The following is a 19,797-nucleotide window of genomic DNA, read 5'->3' as shown; positions in this document are numbered from 1 at the left end:
CACTCTGCTGTGTTGACCTGAACCACTTATGTCCCTCTATGTAGCCACAGAATAGGACTGTTTACCAAAGATATTATCTGATGTCATTTACACACTGCTGGAAAGCAAATCCAGAGTGAAAAAATATGTTCAGCTGCAGAAATGTTGCACAAGAAACAAGCAGAGGCTGCTGTCTCTACGATACACAAGCAGACACACGCTTGCTCTACCTTGTTCTAAGCACATTGGAGTAGAACTACAGGGTGTATGGCAGACCTGGAAATTAGCACCTTCTTTTCAATGTTCCCATTGGTCAAAGAAGATTCTTTTCTACCCAATGCGCAGGATCACCAGTGGAAAAATCTAATATTAGACTGGGGCTATGAGAGGAATGTCTTTTAGCCAATGCTGGGAAAATGCCTTTACAGAACTGTGCTCAGTTTCCCCAGCTTGAAAAATTCTGAAATATACATACATGATGAAAAAGACCTTGTTTCTAGCAGTTTCAGATCCATGGCTAAAAACTAGCAGTTTGAGACCCACTGCTAAAAACCAGTTTTGTTTGCTTGCCACTTTTTAACTCTGCATTTTCACATTAAGTGTCTACATTTCTCAAATATAAGAGTGGCAGTCCCAGTAAGAACAGAGATGCTTCACCAACTTGGAGTCAACATGATCGTTTGGACATAAGCAGCATGACAGCGTTCTCTCAGATATTACCTTGTAGAGCTGGTGGAATCCAAAGGCAATTCCTGCCATTATGATAGCCAAAGCCCCATAATCTCGCCATCTGGAGGCAGGTGGACCTAAAGGCCAAAATCAAGAAATAATCAGAGTCAAAACTGTAGATGACAACATTTCCTTACACTCATTTTATCAGAGAAAAGAGCAACGAATACTGCCTGTTCTGCTGTTTCTTAGCAGGCATAGATTTACTGAGCAGAGGGAATTAAGATGCTGGTAGTCCTTCAGGTGAAGTGTGCAGGCTTCTGGCCCTAGGACATCAAAACACCTGTCCAGACCTCTAGCATTGACACTAGCCTTGCACAAGATGTCAAAGGGAGACAAATCACAGCAGCAATTTAAAAAGTTCCATCAAGCTGTTTTGCCTTACTCTTTCCTTGCAGAAGGCACTCTAAACCCTATTGCATTTTCCCCAGGTAACTGGTTGTGATGTTAGTGCTAGCCAAGGCTAACTCATTACTTCAATACCGATTGTTCTTCACTATCATAATTTTTTAAAATGGGGACAGAGCCAGCAACCCAGAAGAATGCAGAAAAAAAGAAAGAAGGAAGTGTTTTGAGAAAGAACAGAAATCAGGGCAATAAAGAGGTTTATGAACACTGTGTCAGCAATTACGGACTGTTTCAATAAGGAAGGATCCAGTGTCTTTCAAGCCTGAATTACAAATAGGGACCAAAGCACACATAAACAACAGAGAGAAAATATGCAATTAAGTATCTACAGAGAGAGGTAAAGAAGTAGATAAAAGCTTTAGCTATGTAACACACAATTCTGCACAGAAGCTTAGAGACTCCACAGAGCAAAGCAAAGATATGGTATGCCCTCCTCCTTCAAGCAGAATCAGAAGACACTTGTAGTTTTCCACCAGCTTTATCCTTTTACCTTTCTCACAGTTCCCTTAACAAATCTTGTACTGCCCCCAATTTTCTTTAATAATAAAGAGAATGTAGAGTGATCTTTCCTAAAGTTCAGTGGCAGGATGTGGGCAGAACTGATGAGGTAGAAGCCATTGTACAGTCTCCAACAGACAGATCCAAATCTACGTGACCTACAATGTCTCAGAAATGCATTCTGTTCTCCAGAGTTTCAATTTAGGCTTTCAAAGGGAGGATTAACTGGCTGAAATGGCTGGAAGCTTGTCTCCTTTCTGCTTTGCTCACCTATTGCCATTTTTCCTGTTGCTGAGGTCTTCTACAGGCATTTCATCACAAGGTTTACCCCTAATGCCAGCCCTCAGGCTCTACAGACTGCCACTGACTCTCAAGTACTGGCGCTCATAACATCTTGCTATGTTTTAGGATGCAGCTCCTCAAATTACCCACTGGCTAGAAATCCGAACAAATTAAAGCAGCTCTGTCAGAACTGGTGAATAGTGTCACCAGCAGTATTTTGGGTTGCTGCAGTTGCAATTTTGGAGCTTAGGCACATGATCAAATTATAATAACTTTTTAACTTAATGAGTTAACATACGTCAGCTAAGCTGCAGTAACTGGCTGTGTACATGTCAGGATTTAAAATGATCTCTGGCTAATCTTGCTGCAAACCCCAGTCATCCATCCCACCTTCCCCTCCTTACCCTGCTCCCACTGTCATTTCTGGTATCTGAAGTCTCTTGGTTGTCCAATTCTCTGCCCTGAACTTCTGACTAAAAATATCCTTCTGTGACAATACAACTTGTTCCAGGCTGAACTGCCTATTGTAAAGGGTTAATTAATCTCAGAGGGTCTGTGGGTCCAGCTGTGCCCTGTCCATGGCAGTCCTTGGCTGGCTGTCCCTACCTACCTCCCCGCCAGGGTGACCTCCGAGCAGAAAGCAGGGACACCTGTAGGACCCCGTCTGCTTCGCCCTTTCACCTCACTCATCTCTCCCTCCATTCCTCTAATGCTTGAGCTAAGAACATTTTATTGCCCCCTGGTTTTCATTATTAATGAAAAGGGACCAGAATGATCTTTCCTAAAGTTCAGAGAGTCTATAAAGACAAGAAGCTGAAATGCCATTTTACTCGTTTTAGAGATGTGTGAAATAATTCTGTCTTGTGGCAAAAAAAAAGTGACGGGGGTGGAGAGGAAAAGTGAGTGAGTGAGGGATGCAGTAAAGGCTTCGCATTGACCATATCAACTTTACAGTGTTATGAGGAACGTCACAGCTCTGCCTAAAATCCACATTCAATCTTCCTTTTTCTCTGCAATACTGTAATCTAAAACATGGGGTGGAAAGAGGGTTAGAAGCTTCTCAGTTGTAACCTCAGTGCTCAGCTGACTTCTTTGCATATCCTCAATTTCCCCACTTGTGGAACCGGAATAAAATTCAGAGAAAGTGAAAAAGCAGTAATAGCCCAACTACTCTTCGCTTTAGGCACTGCAGAAGTAACAAACCATTCTATATAACAGACCCTCAAAATGGAAACGGAATGGACACAGACATTTTCTCCAGCTCTAGGTCTGTGTTATCTGTAAGTATATTTAATTTTCACAGCAGCAACTGTAAATTGCAATTCCAGAGTCAACACTTACATATTTTTAAGATCCCCATTCATCTCCGAATTAACTTTCCTGACATCAGTTAATTAGGTCTTGTGCATCCAAGTAAGGTCAGCCTCACTAGCATCCACATTTAAAACTGTAGAAACTGAGGCTGGAAGAGGTGATTTGCCAAGAGCAAACAGTGAACCCACGGAAAGGACTTGGGGAAAAAGAGCTGGATTCTAGTTGCCATTTTTAATTGTAAGAGAAAACAGTCTGTATTCTACAGCCTACCACATAATGAAGACATGGGTGGAAGAAGAAGATCCAAATGGCAAGAAAAACAATCACTACAGATGACTTTTCAGCAGGTGTAAAATCTGCACAAAACCCCATAAATGGAGACCATACATACCATGGGGAAGAACACAGACAATACCTGGATGTTAAGCGTGCAGCTTTGCACACCTAGCTCAGAAACTCCCCTGAGTTTGCTTGCAATTATAGGGGTTAGAAAGGTAAAAAAAAAAAAAAAAATATAAACCCAATTAATCATTTAAATATTTAAAGTCAGATTTTTGTCCTCACTGCTGGATTAGTATATTTCATAACGCCAACAGCAGACAGCCCAGGTTTTTTACTGGGGGTTCATTTTAGAGCATGTTTAAACTAGTCAGATTGAGTGATGCTTCCAGTAACTAATCGCATGTCAAATAAAAGATATTTTATGTAATAAATTACTGCTACAAGTAATTCAAATGTCATTTATCAGTTTTATTATCAGTCAGGCAAAGTCTTGTTTCTCTATATTAATCAAATTCAAGCTTTTTTTAAGCTGCTTTTTTTTTTTTCAAGCGGTTTTGACACCTCTTGGCAAAAGTACAAACTGGAGGGAAGGAATCACTCCTCCAGAACAGGAGGAGAAACAGTAGAGATGGTACTGAGCTAAAATACAGAGTCTAGAAACTTAACTTAATTCTTGTCTCTTCCTCCCAAAAGTTATTATTGTTTCTCTTAAACCAAACCCAGGAGGAGTTTGGCATACAAGAACTATGCTGCTCTGAAGGTTTACAAATACGCTTCTTTTTCGTTAACTCTTAAAGAATAAGGAAGTACTTACACAGGTAACAGTTATTTCCAACAAAACATTAGAAGTAATACCTACACTAGCAGCTCAATTTATACAAAAGAAAGTATTTAAGTGGTATGAATTATTTCCTGCAACTTTAATAATTAGAACAGACTAAGCTGACAACAGTAGGAGATCAAGCAAGTAAAATCAAAATGCATAGGATTTATTGCTCTGACTCACAAGAGTGGACATCTTACACTGGATTTGCTGGCAAGTTCACCAACTTGGCTGTCTGCTCCATGCCTGCTGAATGAACTCTTGAGATGGTTCTGAAGCCATCCTGAACTTCTGTACTCGTAACCCACAGTTTTAAAGTAATTTTTAAACATGAAGCAGTAACACCTTGTGGGGAGGGGGGACAGAGAGAAATTAGGTTTCTTAAGATACTACCCACTGCTTTTCAGCACAGTACCCTCCTCAACTTCTTCCTCTTTTTGCTCTGTGGGGGTTAATTCTGTCTCTCTAGTTTCGCTGTTTTGTGTAGAGGTGTCAAAACTACTCATAAAAAAAAGAGTGAAAAATACCGAAACAAAGTGGTTCACAGTCTTCAAGACCTAAACTCCAGCAGATCAGATCATGCCTCACAAGAAACTCAGATGTCTTCTTTGGGTAAAGCAAATATAGCTCAATCTTTTTCAATATCAGCTCTTCCAATATGAGCTCTTCCCTTCAACGAGTCAACTTATAGATTCAGCAGTCTATCTATCTCATTGGTCCTTTAGCTATACTTTTGAACTTTAAACCTTGAAGCATTCCAACACTAGTGTCATGAATACTCTGTATGAAGATAAGCATAACAGATAGACAGAAAAAGTAGTACTTATCCTTCTCTGTACATGACAACCCCTGACAAATCTATGAAAGATAAATTGACTTAGTAAACTATCACAGAAACAACTGTCCTGAAGCAGATTTGGACCAGTTCAGAAATATTCATTACAGGATTAGCATCCAACTGATGAAATAACCTACAGCAAACAAGGCACCTTGAAAGAGCACTGAGCCACTGCACAGTGTCATCCATCAGCTCTAGAGAAATTCATGTTTTCTTTTTGCAGTTCTGATACCATGGAAAGTACTTCACAGGCAGACACAAAGATGAATCCACCATTAACAACATCAGCACTACACCAGTCAAGGAGCAGAACAGGGCCCAGACGACAACTCATCAAAACAAATATTTTGGTCAAACAAATAACATGCATATTTAGCTATTTATTCTTCTTATACATCCATTTAGAGGTTAAGCTTAAATAGAAGGTCTACAAAGAATGGCTAGAGAGTAGAGGGACAATACCTAATGAACCTGTTGTCACCACTTCCCTTATTTTGGGTGTTGCTAAAACGGACTGGCTCACAGGCAAAAGCTTTTGGTTCAAATTATTTGAAAAGCACCAATCAGATCACAAAGCCGGAGCACCAGTTTACAATTACAACCCCTACAAAAGCTTTACTTTGGCGGTATTTTTATTCACCTTTGGTTTCTGAGCATTACAGGATGATACTTTCAGACTTCTCTTTGGAGCTGCTACTGGGAACTTTTTTAATGTTTAAATATTAGTTAATCTTACCTATTAAGAAGAAATTGGGAGCTGGTGCTTTGACGAAAGCCAAAACAGTGAAAGGGAAAAACCAACCAGTGACAAAGTTGCAAGGGTTAACAATGATGACATTGTTTTCCAGTCTGAATTGCATACTTCTTTCCTGCCCTACTCATAGTAGTGGAACACTATAAAATAGGGGAAGATTAACTCTTCGAATATTGGGCTGTGTTAAGAGTTAGCTGAATGAGCAACAGATAAGAGGGGTCTGGCACTGTTTCTTCAGCAAGAGACCAGATTTTGCTTTTCTGGCGTTTTCTGTGAACCTGGCAGACAGGTTCTGCCCAGGAGGCAGAATTCAGTCCTTGAGTTCACCAGCACACCCAGTATAGCAGTCAGAAATATTCCAGCTCTGAGTCCAACTCCACCACAAATCTTTTTCTTCCCAAACTGTGCCAAACCAGAGCATTTAAAAACTCAGAAAGCAAGTCTAGCATTGTCTCTAGCAATAGCAACACTACGCCATAAACTAATAAACACAGCCCTAAGTGGACTGTTACGTTGCTCAATATCTAACCTAGAGCTGCTTAGGAGCAGTATCAAAATCCTATTCTTAATACTTGGCAGGATTTTCAAACTGCCAGACACACATGTGAGCTGAACAGCTTCTTTTGATGGATTTTTAATGGTGTGTACTTTGGTTTTTATTGTTTGGAGCTTAGATACTTTTTTGCGAGGTTTGTTTTAAAATGCAAATATGTATGTAAATTTTGAGTCTACACAGATTATGTTGGGACTTTAAAAATTCTTTGAGAGTCTATTTTGTACACAAAATCATACAATCACACCCACACAGTCTACACAGAATTTCTGCTGTCACCCCTTAGATTATTTAAGATTGAAGAGAGAAAGCTTGTTAAAATTAAGGATCAATATTGACTGTTTATTCTTATTTGTAACCTGATAGCACTCTTAAAACTCATTTATACCGGAGGTCCATTGTGCCAGACCTTAAACTCACAGATGGGAAGTCACAGACTAAGTCCTGAAGACCTCATATTCTAGCTTGCTGATCATGCTGAAAATACACCTCTTTCAAGTAACTGTTCTAGGCATTACCTGTCAGAGTCCAAGGACCATCTGGATGACACTACTAGTCATGCGGTTTAGTTTTAGGTAGTCCTGTGAGTCAGCTCTGCCATATATTAATGATCTTAGAAAACCCTACTGAGGAAGGGAAGGACGACCTTCAGTTTTAGAAGGGAAGACTGAGTCCTATGTGGACTAAATGCTTTTTTCAAGTTCTTATAGTGGGTCAGAATCTAATTTGTATTGACTATACACCTTCAGGTCCAGAGGCTAGTACGTATGGTGTTTGCAGACGATGACCATTTGTATCTCATTTTCCCTGTGTAATCTGATCTTGTCACAGGCATTAACAACTATGAAGTGCATTCAAAGTAACATTTGGTGTTCAATTCTGACAAAAAGTATGGCATTAGTTGAATTGAAATCGAGGATCTGGTGAAATTGCTGCAGAAATCACTACAGAAAGCAACAGGACCAGATGTTTTTCAAAGTGTTACTTACTATACACCACAGGGTGAGAGGGCTGAGTTGGCACGGGCTGTGTAGAAGGACTTAGCGACTGTGGCTCATCCGTGCTTGTGCCCGACTGCTGGAAAGCCAGGTCAACTTCTTCATCTGTCAGGCCTGGGGGAGCAGAGGAAATGAAATCAGTTTAGCACCTTTACCCACTTGATGCACGCATAATTAAATTCTCAAGCCAGGCAGAACCCTTTCAAGCTGCAAAGAATTCTGGCACTGACTTCAGCAGTAATGCCTCCCCAATTTTGGATTCACTGGAATGTCTCCCTCTCTCTTTCTCTGTTGCAATTTAACCTTAAGCGACAGAATATTAGCCTCAACGCTGCTTCCAAATGTGGCTCATTCAATTTCCTTAATTTATCCTTGAGTTTATTGCTGCTTTTGAAGTAGCTTTCTACTGCAATTCTCCATTCTTCCCCCGAAAAAAAGATACCATCAACTGCAAATGTGGCTCATTTTAATCTGTAATGGTGTCAAAAAAAAAAAGAGAGGAAAAAACTAACAATAATGCATGAAAACAGACAGGGAAACAAAAAACTAATTATTGGGTTAGACGACTAATTAGTCTAGATCGTTTCCGAAGACGGGAATAATTTGCTTTATTTTATGACAAATGCAGAAATAAAAAGAAAAAATCAGGACTGACTGTGATTAGTATGAATGGGACACAGAATGTAAGGAGGAAATAAAACTGTAACAAAACAGATCAAAACAAGGCCAAGCCCGAACTTTCAGCTTAGCACTGCCCCGGCCTATTGCTGCATGATTCAATTGCCCTAGGGCAGCCTGGTTTTTATTTCATGTGGGCTGTAGTAACACTGCACACATGGTACATGTTGGTGCAGTCACTCCTGCCATCAGGAAATGCCAGGATGACCATCTGTAATTGGCCACAACATATGGAAAGGATTTGGCCAACAAGGAGGAAAAGAAAAGCAGCTAAAGGATTCACGATGACCAACATCTGTGAAAAAGGAAGCACAGCTGGATTATTTTTTCCAACAGGAGAAAACATCCTCTAGAAAAAGAATTTAGTACTCGGATGGCAACCACGATGTGGGGCCTGGACAGCTGTGTATTATTTGTTATGTTACTCTCCCGCACAGAAGCAGGTAGAAAGCCAGTGTCCCTGCTATGAGGAAGACATGAAGTGATTCAGGACCTTTCACTATACATGCAGCATGCATGCAAGAACATTCAGAAACGGTGGAAGTGAGAATATGCATTTAACGGACGAGATGTAGAAGAGAAGAGACAGACTACTTGATTCTCACACAGCTGTTGTAGGAACTGAGCACAGTGAGGAAAATTGTATGAATATGACAGCAGCGGGAGCAAAATGGGGGAATACTTTCTCTCCATCACCTCCTTTCGAGGTCCATGAACTATTGCTGGTAGACGAAATTCCTGAACTTAATTCTTTAAAACACTTAGCTCTTTAACAGTACAGGGAGACACAATATAGAAAATGGCCAGGCTTCTGGGCATGTTACCTAAGTTTTAAGAAATTTTTTTCAGGATCTTAAACTTCACTGCATACTGGGGGTCTACACAGAATAATCTAGTACAAACAATATTGCCAGAAATAAATACACAAGTCTGTCTCAGAACCATTATTTAATATCATAAAGCACTAACACAGCGCTTCTGGTATTCAGAAGGCTTTACAACTATTAACAGATCTTTTCCCTGTTCCTGTGAGTACATGAGACACTGTGAGTTCCTGTGAGATACTATTATATCTACTCTATAGTGCAGATACTGATGCACAGAGAAGTTAAGTGATTTCTCCAACATAACAGAATATTGTCAGTGTCAGAAACAGTATCCGAATTCTGACGTTCCTGATCTCTGGTCCTGCAGTCTGACAAAAACACCCCTTTACTTGTATTTGATGCATGCCTCAAATAGTAAGGAACCAAAACCACACATAACAGTATGTAATATGACTTGCAGTGAGAGTAATAAAACACATAAGAACACAACTCAGCCTAGTTCTAGTCACAACAGCAATATTTATGGTGTCTAATCCATGCTAAAAAGCAAAGTTCTAATCACAAAGAAACTGTTTTAACCAGTTCCTAACTATCCAATGTAGAAGAAAGCATGAACAGATGCCAACACTGCAGATCACTAGCAACTCTGGAATTTCATAAAGATGGACACAGTATTAGCTGCTGGCTGCAAATGTGGCTCCCACTAGAACAGGGCATTCTGTTCCATATCCATGCACAGACAGCGATCTGATAATATTTAACACTTTGAAACGGATGGAAGTTATGGAGGATCCTTACTTCATTCCACAAAAAGAGCAGGAAACAACACTTCTTGTTTCCTAAGCATACCACCCCTTCGATTCTCATCCTATTTTGAGAAAAAAACCCTAAAATCTTTTGTAGACAAAATGCACTTCCAGGATTATTCTGGTCTTGCCAACTGGGGAGACTCAAGTATCACTGTTTCCATTAAAACCCTTCAGTACTGTGAAGAAAAAGCTGATCCGAATGATAGAATGATGGGAAACCTTTCACATGTGGGTTCCTGTTCTGAATCCTGTGCAAAGTAGCACAAATTAAAATTGTTCTTACTTCCCTGGACTATTCTGTTGCCTTGTGAAGTCGTCTTGTTCATAGTACTAGTGGCATTATACAAAAAGAACATCACAACTACATCCCTTCTTAATTATCAAAGGTGAAGACTGGGAGTGCAACATCTTGCAACACCTCATTTTTATTCATCTGAACAAGATGTTTTTAAGGCCCTGTCATCTTGGCCTCCAAGCATCAAGGGAATAATCTCCCGGAGCTGATTCCTTAAGCATATATATTGAGTATGTCTGCACTGCAACTAGTCATCTGTGGATTCAGAAATATATCTGTCTTCATGATTGTCATTTCTCACACACACTAACAAAAATGTACAAGATATTCTACAATTGTCCCCAGGCAACTATAACTAACTCATCAGAATTTGCTTTGGACTGATTTTTTTTCAGATTCAGCACCAACACACATGTATGCACTCAGTACGAGTTTTCCATGCCTCAAATTATTCAACCTTGATACACTAATTACATAGAAAAGTGGGAATTTCTAAACCAGAACAAAGTGTCATCTGTTCCAGTATCTCCCCTTGCTTAATTTTATCACAGTCCTTCTACCACTGCATTATATAAAGAAGTATCCATGGTCCATTCATTGCTCTAATCTAGCAGCCAGCTGGTAACCCCAAAATAACATCACTTCCCTTGGCTGCAAAAGCAGTGCCACGAAAACTGGAGCTTTGTGTCTAACATAACTCTCAAACAGGTATGTCAATAAAATCACCTCAGTTTAACAGAAGAATTGCTCTAAATCCACTTTCTCAACACTTTGGAAAATGTTTTAGTTCTTCTGGAGTTGCAGCAAGATCAAGACCATGCAGAATGCAAAAGGTTAAAAGGAACAATAAAGGAAACTGCCAATTGTAAGTGAATTATATTTGGCTTTGAAAGCTGAGCCACGGCTATATTATAAAAGGCATCTCTTTGCGTTGTTTACCATCACCCTGACTAATGCAGACCTTTTTTTTTTGTTTTAAATAATCTCATGCAAATTAGACACACACTTCCTTCCAGTTGATTGCTATCTGCAAGGAATAATCTAACCGCAGAGGGTACTGAGCAAGGACTGAGCTGAGGAGAAGGATGCAAGCAAACTGTCTTCACAGCCCTACAGAATGCAAACCTATTCCCTTCCCCCAACCATCCATTTCATTCCTCCACAGTACCACAGCCATTGCAAAGAATCAGTCATAATTTTCACAAAGCCTTAAAATTTCCTTTTCAGGCTGCAGGGTGTTGATTTGAATAATCCAACACCCATGACTGTTTAGCACTCAAAGGTTCTTGCTGATCCTCTTTTGTGATTGTCACTGCTGCCACTCAATTTTCAGGGATCACTCAGATTCTGTAAATTGTAGTCAAACACAGAATCAGAGCAAGTCGGAGAATAAAATGGGTTGTCACAAACATCTCTTGGTGCCTGCACCTCAGGTATTGTATAAAAAGCTACTTTGCCCAAGAACTGTGAAGATTTGACTGTCTGCTTAGGCCCTTTTACAATACCTATTACTGTTTAATATAAGGACCTCATGTACATCACGATACTGTTCCTCTTATGACCACTCTGAAGTAGAGAAGTACTTAGAGGAGTACTGTTATCCATATTTTACAGATGAGGAAGAAGTGAGATGTACAGACACGAGAAGCGCTCCAAGGTCAGAACGGAACCTCTGACAGAAAATAAAACTCAGGAGAAGTGAGTCCCTATCCACTGTTTTAACAGAAATCCACTCTTCTCTATTTTCTGGATGAAACACAGTAGCAATACTTGCAATGCAAAACACTTGCATGAGCTTAACTAGATGAACCATGAAGTTTTTTCTTCTCCTTCTCTGAGCCAGGCTCTGACATTTCAGCGACAACCCTTCTTCCCATCCCAACGACTGAGCATATCTTTTTCTCCATTGCATTCCTCCTTGCATTGTTCAACCCAGTAATTCATGCAAGATTTTCACAACCTGAAGGCAACATTAGTTTTAGGGAGAAAAATTCTGGTTAGGAATAAATTAAGAATTCTGTGATAACAGGGAAAGGTGGTGGAAAGAATTAAGTTCCATTTGTGGTTTTCCAAAGCCAGCTTTATTACGTCTCTGGCAGACCACCCTGGAGCAACCACCACACCTACCCTTTACACGGACAAAAGGCAGGGGAGAGGTGCGGGGTGGCGGGTGGTATCTGTTCTTGTTTTCCTCACACATGCATACACTTTCTATTAAGAAGAAAACAAAATGGAACCGCACAACTTGTTTAGCTACAACATACTATACAACTACCCGAAGTTAGTGCACGGTATCATATGACTAAATGGAAGACACCCCTGAAACGACATTACATTCCTGTTCCTGGAAGCCACTGAGTCAACTCTGCGCAGAAAGAACATGGCCACATTTTAAAAGAATCATCACAAACACCTTCTGGGATCTGATCCAGACTAATGATTCCACCTGTTCAGTCCGTTACATGCAGTGCTGGGCGATTCTTTTATTAAATGTTTGTCCTAGATCCTATTCTGTGCTTAGCAGAACACATTTCAAAAAGGTCAAAAAGGCATAGTCTCCTGATCCATTTTCTTCCACACATCTTGGTTCTTGGGGCATTGGTGAGGCTGAGCCAACATAACAGCGTAACAAAACGTAAGGTCTCAGAAAGATCACGGATTTTTTTACCCTTCATTTACACTAAGATACTGTATTTGAATGTAAACATCCTGCTGCCGCACTTCCAGCTCAAACTTTGTGTAAAGCAACCAGACATCACAGGGAAATTGACTGCTCTCACCCGCCAGGCCAAGAAATGTAGAAATAAAAGGAATTCGAGAAGTTACTGAGAGGGCTTTGAATTCTTACAGCTTCGTTCATCTACAAGACTGTTAATTATGCAACTGCAATCTTTAAGAAACATTATATACTTTAACCCATCAGGGTGACTGCGCAGCAATCATAACTGATAAAGGTGCTCTAACCTCAGCTGCACAGCACTAAAATAAGGAAGGAAAACCTGACTGACAATACAATGCTAAGAAATACAGTGAGCTAACCAGGAAGGAAAAGGTTAAAATAAAAAGTATTTTGGCACACCAAATATATATAAATAAATAAATACATCTGGCAGCAGTTTCTGTTCCTGGCCAAGCTTTTTGGAGTCTATAATAAAATGAAGTGTAATGGAGGAGAGGAGGGCAATGTCAGAGGGTGAGGGTTTGGGAGAGAGGTTGTTAAGTATCTCCCTCTCCTCAGCTGTGTTTACTCCATTTACAGGACCCCAGGTGATTGATAGACAGACAAAAGAAAAGCAAGCAGAGAGTAACCCCCTCTGGGAGCATCAGTAAAGGGGATAACTCCTGACATCATCTAGAGCCCCAAACTCTCCTTAGCCACTTGTAATTAAAAAGACAGAGCAAGATATGTAAACCAGAGAAAAAGTAAAAGAGGATTTTTTTTTTTATTTATTATTAACATTTTGTTGGAACAGTAGAGTGCAATAAGGACTCTCAGAGCCGTTAAAAGTCGTCGGGTGACCTGCAGACCCCTATTTCCCAGAGCCTTGTATAAAATTGAATTTTTTAAACATAAATTACACGTAATGACGACACTGTAAAAACTAACAGTAATGGAAAGCTGTGCTGTATTTCATTAGCCTGTATTATTCCGTGCCACCTGATCCAGCCGGGCCTTGTTTATGAGTTAGTGTGTTAGCAGATGCCGATGGAAGCATTTGCTTCGACCTTGCTCTTCTCATTGGGGCATGAAATTACGACGGCAGCACCTTGATATTACAGCCATAAATACAGTAAACTGCAAATTTAAGCCAACGGCTCCTATTGTCTCTGAACATAAAGCTGATCGGTATTTATTTAAAAGGAGAACGAAAAAAAATATTATATATCACCTTGTTTATGGGTCCAGTCCCCCCCCTTCCCCTAATCTGCCTTATTCACTTGGTTAAATACTAAACAAACAAACTAAATCCTCCCTATTTTCTACTGATTAAATATTCTTATGAAATGAGTATTGTCTTCAGAAAACTGGATCAAAGTACTTTCACTCTGAATAAGAAAGGGCAAGCAACTTGCTTAGTATGTCTTGGAATGCAAAAAACAGGAACAAGCACTACAACTTTTCTTCTCAGTTTTCTATGTATGAGAAGTTCAAAATGTAAAATGAAAAAGTTGCTTCTGGTCACTCATTCATGTTTGTGTGTTAACATGTATGTGTATGCACAAGAGAAAGAGAAATATGTTTTCTTCCAGTTATTTTCTGTGTAAAAATATCTCCCTTGTTAATACTATTTCAAAACAAGGAGGAAAGATACAGAAAAAAAAATGCAGTAAGATTTGGGAGGGGAAAAAAAATGCACAGAATTCCTTCTCTGAGGCAGCAGACAGCAGGCAGAATGCCTCGTTCTTCCATGGGCACTTTGGGTAAATACCCCCGTTCACTGACGACATACCCACTAAAATTTATTAGAGGGGAAAAAATCAAACACAAAGGCAAAAGGACATTGTAATATCACAAAGCATATCACAACATAAATCACAGCATTATAAGTCAGTGCAAAATGTATTTCACTGGTAGTTTCAAGGCAGGGAAAATACAGTTTCACTTGTAGTAAGAGAGGTCAGGTCTTCCTCTTCTAATGTAAAGCTCCGTGCTTGTATAAAGTATGTTATCTCTGTTCCACATAGAAAAAAAGGAAGGCATACCTTAAGTAAAAGCTCCCAATACTAAACTGTGTATTTCAGGGGCCAAAGAACCCTAAAAGAGGAGAATACGAGGAACAACATGCAGGATGAAGTGGCTGGATAACAGGACTCGGACTCGGGATTCTGAAATGTGAAAGTCCTATTAGATGCAGTGCTATCACAGCCTTAACAGGACTCGGATGCCTCATTTTTGAAATAATCTACAACAAGTCTTCAGGTAGAAGACAACATAATTCAACAGGCACAATTTTTGTTTCAAAAAAAGTTAGAATTTGAAAAAAGGCAGACAGCAACATGACTCTAAATCAAACAAGGCATGTCCAGAAGTCCTCAGTAACCTGAATTATGGAATCAGAAGTTCTGTTACAAAGCCCAGTTAAATTCCTACATGCAAAAACACAGTGAAACTTCAATCTTGGGTACCTTCTTCTGAAGACCTGTCTATTACAGAGTCAGTCTAAGAATACCACGATCAGCAAAAAAGACAGAAGAAAGAAGTCTTTCTGTAACATAATTAAATATCTCTCCTTCTAAAAATTTTATTTTATCATCATCTATGAGTTTTATTTTTAGGGCTCTTGCCTTCAGCTATTCCTTTCTATTATCATACAAGCAGAAGAAGAGTAGCTGATAGAAAGCCTCCTTTGAGTGGACAATGGTAGAGCAAGTCCACCTGCCTACTGCACCACTGGTGCTGAAGAGACAACGCATGTGACTGAACTGGAAGCCAATGCTGGAACATGGGAACACAGGACGTCCAATTCAGCCAGTACGTGATGTGAGAACACAGCACAGAGAACAAAAACCTCTGTGTATTTGAAATTATTTCAAATTCGTATCTACCTTGTAGTTTGAAGGCTTTGAAGACTCTATTCCAAGGTAGTTTATCAGGAATAGAATGCAACCAAGGTCCTGACATTTGTTTAAAAGAAGTCTGTATAGGACAGAGAATCCAGATAAAGGCAGAGACACTACTCTAGTAACCATAGTGCTGTCATGACTTGTTACCACAACTGACAACCTCCCTAGAAATAAGACTATGCATTCAGAGAAAACAAGCATTAGATACACTAAACGGGTAAGTTCCCAAGCATACCCAACCTCTGATCTGCAAATGCTTGCTGTTATTCCTGCAGAGAACCAAGTCTCATGGTGATGGTTCCTGATCCTCATTACTTCTATTATATAATACTCCTTAGAGACCCCAAAAGGCACTCACTGTGCAGGTACTGTGCAGAAACAGAGTAGAAGGCAGCCAGACCCAAAGCATTCAGCAGTCTCTGTGACGGAAGACAGCTTGGAGAGAAAAACACTGCACAACGTAAATGAAATAACCTACCCAAAGTACATACCAGGTCTGTGAAATTTCCGTTCTATTAAACTGGGAACTAGAACAAAAACCATTCTATAAAGGTGAAAGGATATTAACTTCTTCTGTAAGTTCATTTCCAAAAGTACAACAGTTTCGTACATGGCACTTCAAAAACCTAGAATCTAAACTTCATTACCAAAACTTACCACAAATTTTAAAAATAGCAGTGTCAGAAAATGTTTGTGCTTCAGACCAATTTACTTTGTGTGAAAGAAAAATGTTTTGTTAAGTAGGTTGTTGAGCAAAAGTAAAAAAATGATTGGCCTTTGGCTACTCTTTGATCTGTGATACCACCTTTAGGAGCTTCTAAGGAGAAAGCCAGAGGTTGTCTTAAATTTGAGTAAGGTAAAACACTAACAATATAGGAGGTTTGGTTTTGATCTACCTTTGGAACTCCAATTTTAAACTGTATTTCCAACAACTTGAACTAGCACGTCACATGAATTCCGGCACTGAAGTAGAAGGAGTTGGCCTGGAAGATCTGCAGTCAACCAGACATCTGTAACCCCAACATCTCCTCTGTTACTGCAGCAGAGACTACCCAGGTCTTTCTGTGGTACAGGCCTGAATACGGTCCATATTAGACTCGACCTAGCAGGCTGGCCCTAATGTGGAATAACTCCGGATTAGAAATCACCGCTCATCTGTTATTACTGGATGAGGCCAGCCTGCAGTTCTAGAACCAGACTCTCCTTCTCCACAACTCTGCATTCAAAAGACAGGAACTGTGCAAAAGAACACCAATTTCAAGCCATTATAAGGAATTCTTTAACCAGATTTGTCCGAATATCTGAAGGATGACTTAGTTTTATACATAAGAATGAGAAAGTCTGTCCTGATGCACCCTTATCAGATCCTGATGTTACTCTGGAAGTACTGATTGCCCCAAACACACTACCAAGAGCACCTGGATACTTTCTACGTTAAATAATACCTGTCATAGTGTAGCCTCTGCAGACTAAGATTAACTGCAACGTAAAGAGCAACCTGGCTCAATATTATTTATTTCCTCTTTTACTTTCAAAACTTCAAACTTTAGAAAGGAACAAACCAAACCCACTAATCTCAACTCCTCACACAAAAAATCATATAAAGTGTATACTAAATGACGTTTTAGTGTTTGAAGAATGCACAGACGGAACACTGAATATGCAGTACGACAGCGCACACTGTGCACTCTGTCAGGAAGTTGCTATGAGGAGCATGGAGAACAGTAGCTACAGCTGCATGTTTCTAAGAAAACCTAACAACACGTGAAGGTATATATGGAAAAATCTATGGAAATGTAAGGAAACCAACACTGTGTGAGCAGCCACAAACACAGGAGTCTACGTCCTTTTTCCAACAGATGTTTTCTCACAATCTTATAGAGCGTCTTCGCTTCTCTAAACCAGTTTCTGTGAAGTGGAATCATCGTTAGACACCTAGGAGTCAGGTATCATTGCACTGAGAAGATAAGCTCAACTAAGAAAAATACATCTAAATACTACATATTTGATTATTATGGTACAAATATTTCAGGAAAATCTGGTTTGCACTTCAACTAGAGAGACACTAATACACTGTTATAAAAAGACATGTCAGCAAGTATCCATTACAGATTATAAATCACCCTCGTTCTTCTTTCTTTTGTTTTAGAGAAATTTTTTTACATGCCATTAAAATATTGTTTGCTGAATGCTACTACAAAGCTAGCCACCTGTAAAATTAAAGGCTGATGCTGCCAATAACAGTGTTGAAATACCTTCTGTTTAAAAGGCAAACCTGCTTTGTAATTTTTAACACAACTGTATAAATATTTCTCCACCCACCCTTCACAATTTTGTTGGTTACATCGCGTCCATTTAGACAACAACCATCTATGTCATCACACAGGATGTTAATCTTGGGTGGAGAAGAAAGAAACAATAGCAAATGAACTTTTAAGAAACCCAAGATTACACATTCAAGCAGGGTCCTTCATGATAAAAGAAGAGCGAAGACAAAAAACATTAGGGGACAAGTCAACAAAATAGCAGAAGTTTCAAAAGATCATTTTTCATCTTTTTGTTTGTTTATTGTTGTTTTTTTTTTCTCCCCATGTGCCTTCGACAGCTCTTCAGAGTTCTACAGAAAATTACAGGAGTCTGGATTAAATGCCCAAAGGACGACTAATGCTAACAATACTAAAAATAACGAGGTTAAGTGGTGGAAAAACTATGGTGACCACACACGGAGAACTGGAGTGGTAAGGTAGAAAAGGAGTTTCATCATTGCTCCCTCGGGACACGCACAGAACATACTAACTGCTTCTAGTTCTCTAGGGTTCCGATTACCATGCCAAACACACCTCCAGAGTTTCCTTATTAGTATAATAAAAAGCCTCTACACATTTGGGTTCTATTCCCAGCCTTGCTATTGACCTTGTGTAGGTCATTTAACCTCCATCTGCCTCAGTTTCTACATCTGTAAAACAGGAATAAAATTACACAGTATCTTCTGTAAAACATTTGAGACTGACACAATTATCACGTACAAAGACCAACTGACAGTTTTGAGAATCTATACATACATTATATGCACTTGAGCTATGTAAGGCATTTGCAACAAATAATTTATTCAAGCAACAAGTTTAGCCTTTTTTTGTGTGCTTGCAGATCATCTTTGGAAATACTTCCAGATTGTCAACTCGCACCAAACTGCATAAGGACCCAAATACATGCTTTGCTTTGAATGGGTGCTCAAACACCTGGCATCACTCCAGTCTCCTTTTGGCCAAGCGTTGCTTTCAACATCCAGTCACTGGGGTTGAATGTTCAAAATGGAAATACTGAAACACCTATTTATTTCTTTTTTTAACACTGTCTGTTGTCTTCTAGTGCCTCATGAATGTTCCAGCCCAAGAGTTCAAACGGGAGTGGTTACACAGAATTCACACAGAAACTGGAGTGAAGATTAAGAAACATTTATGGGCATGTTCCTGCAACATAACACAAGTCAGATCAGCAGGCGAGGCAGCTGAGAAACTTGCTACTATTATCAACTCATACTGTACGAGGATAGCTCTTGGCGTTCCAGGACCAGGAAACATCCCCTAAACAAAGGAACCCCCTCACAAATAGAAAGGGAGTGAATAAAAACGGGAAGATATTCCCTTCTGGGCACTACCTAAGAATGTGTCTCCTTTCCGGGGTGCCAAAAGGCTAATCAGCACCACGATATGGGGGTACCCAAAGAGCTTTCCACAGAGTCGGGGTCAACGATGCAGGGCCAGGGATGCACTTTGCAGATCCCTCTCTCTCCATGTGATTTTGCACGCTGCAGTCTTGAAGCGCAGGAATCGTGCCAGGCACAGGTGGAACACCGTTGCAGGGGAAGCGACTCGTTGACGCGCTGTTTAAGGGGCAGAGCTCCAAGCAGCAGCTTCATCCTTGGTCCCCCAGGGATGACACAGTCCCCGCACTTGCGTGTGACTGAGTGCCAAGTCCAACGACCAGACAGAACAACTTACCCTCTACAGTCAGGGCAGTAGATGAAGCTCGCCAAAAGGACTCTGACTCTTTTCTTCCCCCGTTTCCTCCCTGGTTTTCTTTTACCGCTACCCTGTCTGTCCCAGGCGGCCCAGAGAGAAAAAAGCTCTCCTTTTACGACGCAATGTCTGGGACCAGGTGAGGC

At 40.1% G+C, this 19,797-nt stretch overlaps 1 protein-coding gene across 1 annotated transcript in view; it reads right to left on the bottom strand.

Moving 5' to 3' along the window:
• PEX14 (peroxisomal biogenesis factor 14) overlaps positions 1-19,797 on the bottom strand; it is a 79,695-nt gene that overhangs the window by 11,010 nt on the left and 48,888 nt on the right. The window contains exons 4-5 of the mRNA XM_075437441.1: positions 7,450-7,572; positions 700-785 (exon numbers count right to left, since the gene is read on the bottom strand). Coding sequence (XP_075293556.1) covers positions 700-785; positions 7,450-7,572 — 209 coding nt within the window. The remainder of the gene's footprint in view (positions 1-699; positions 786-7,449; positions 7,573-19,797) is intronic.

The sequence above is a fragment of the Opisthocomus hoazin genome, chromosome 16 (assembly GCF_030867145.1).
Source record: "Opisthocomus hoazin isolate bOpiHoa1 chromosome 16, bOpiHoa1.hap1, whole genome shotgun sequence".
In the NCBI taxonomy this organism is placed as follows: domain Eukaryota; kingdom Metazoa; phylum Chordata; class Aves; order Opisthocomiformes; family Opisthocomidae; genus Opisthocomus; species Opisthocomus hoazin.
Note: the sequence above shows the minus strand (reverse complement) of the source record. Positions and strands in the feature narration are given on the sequence as shown.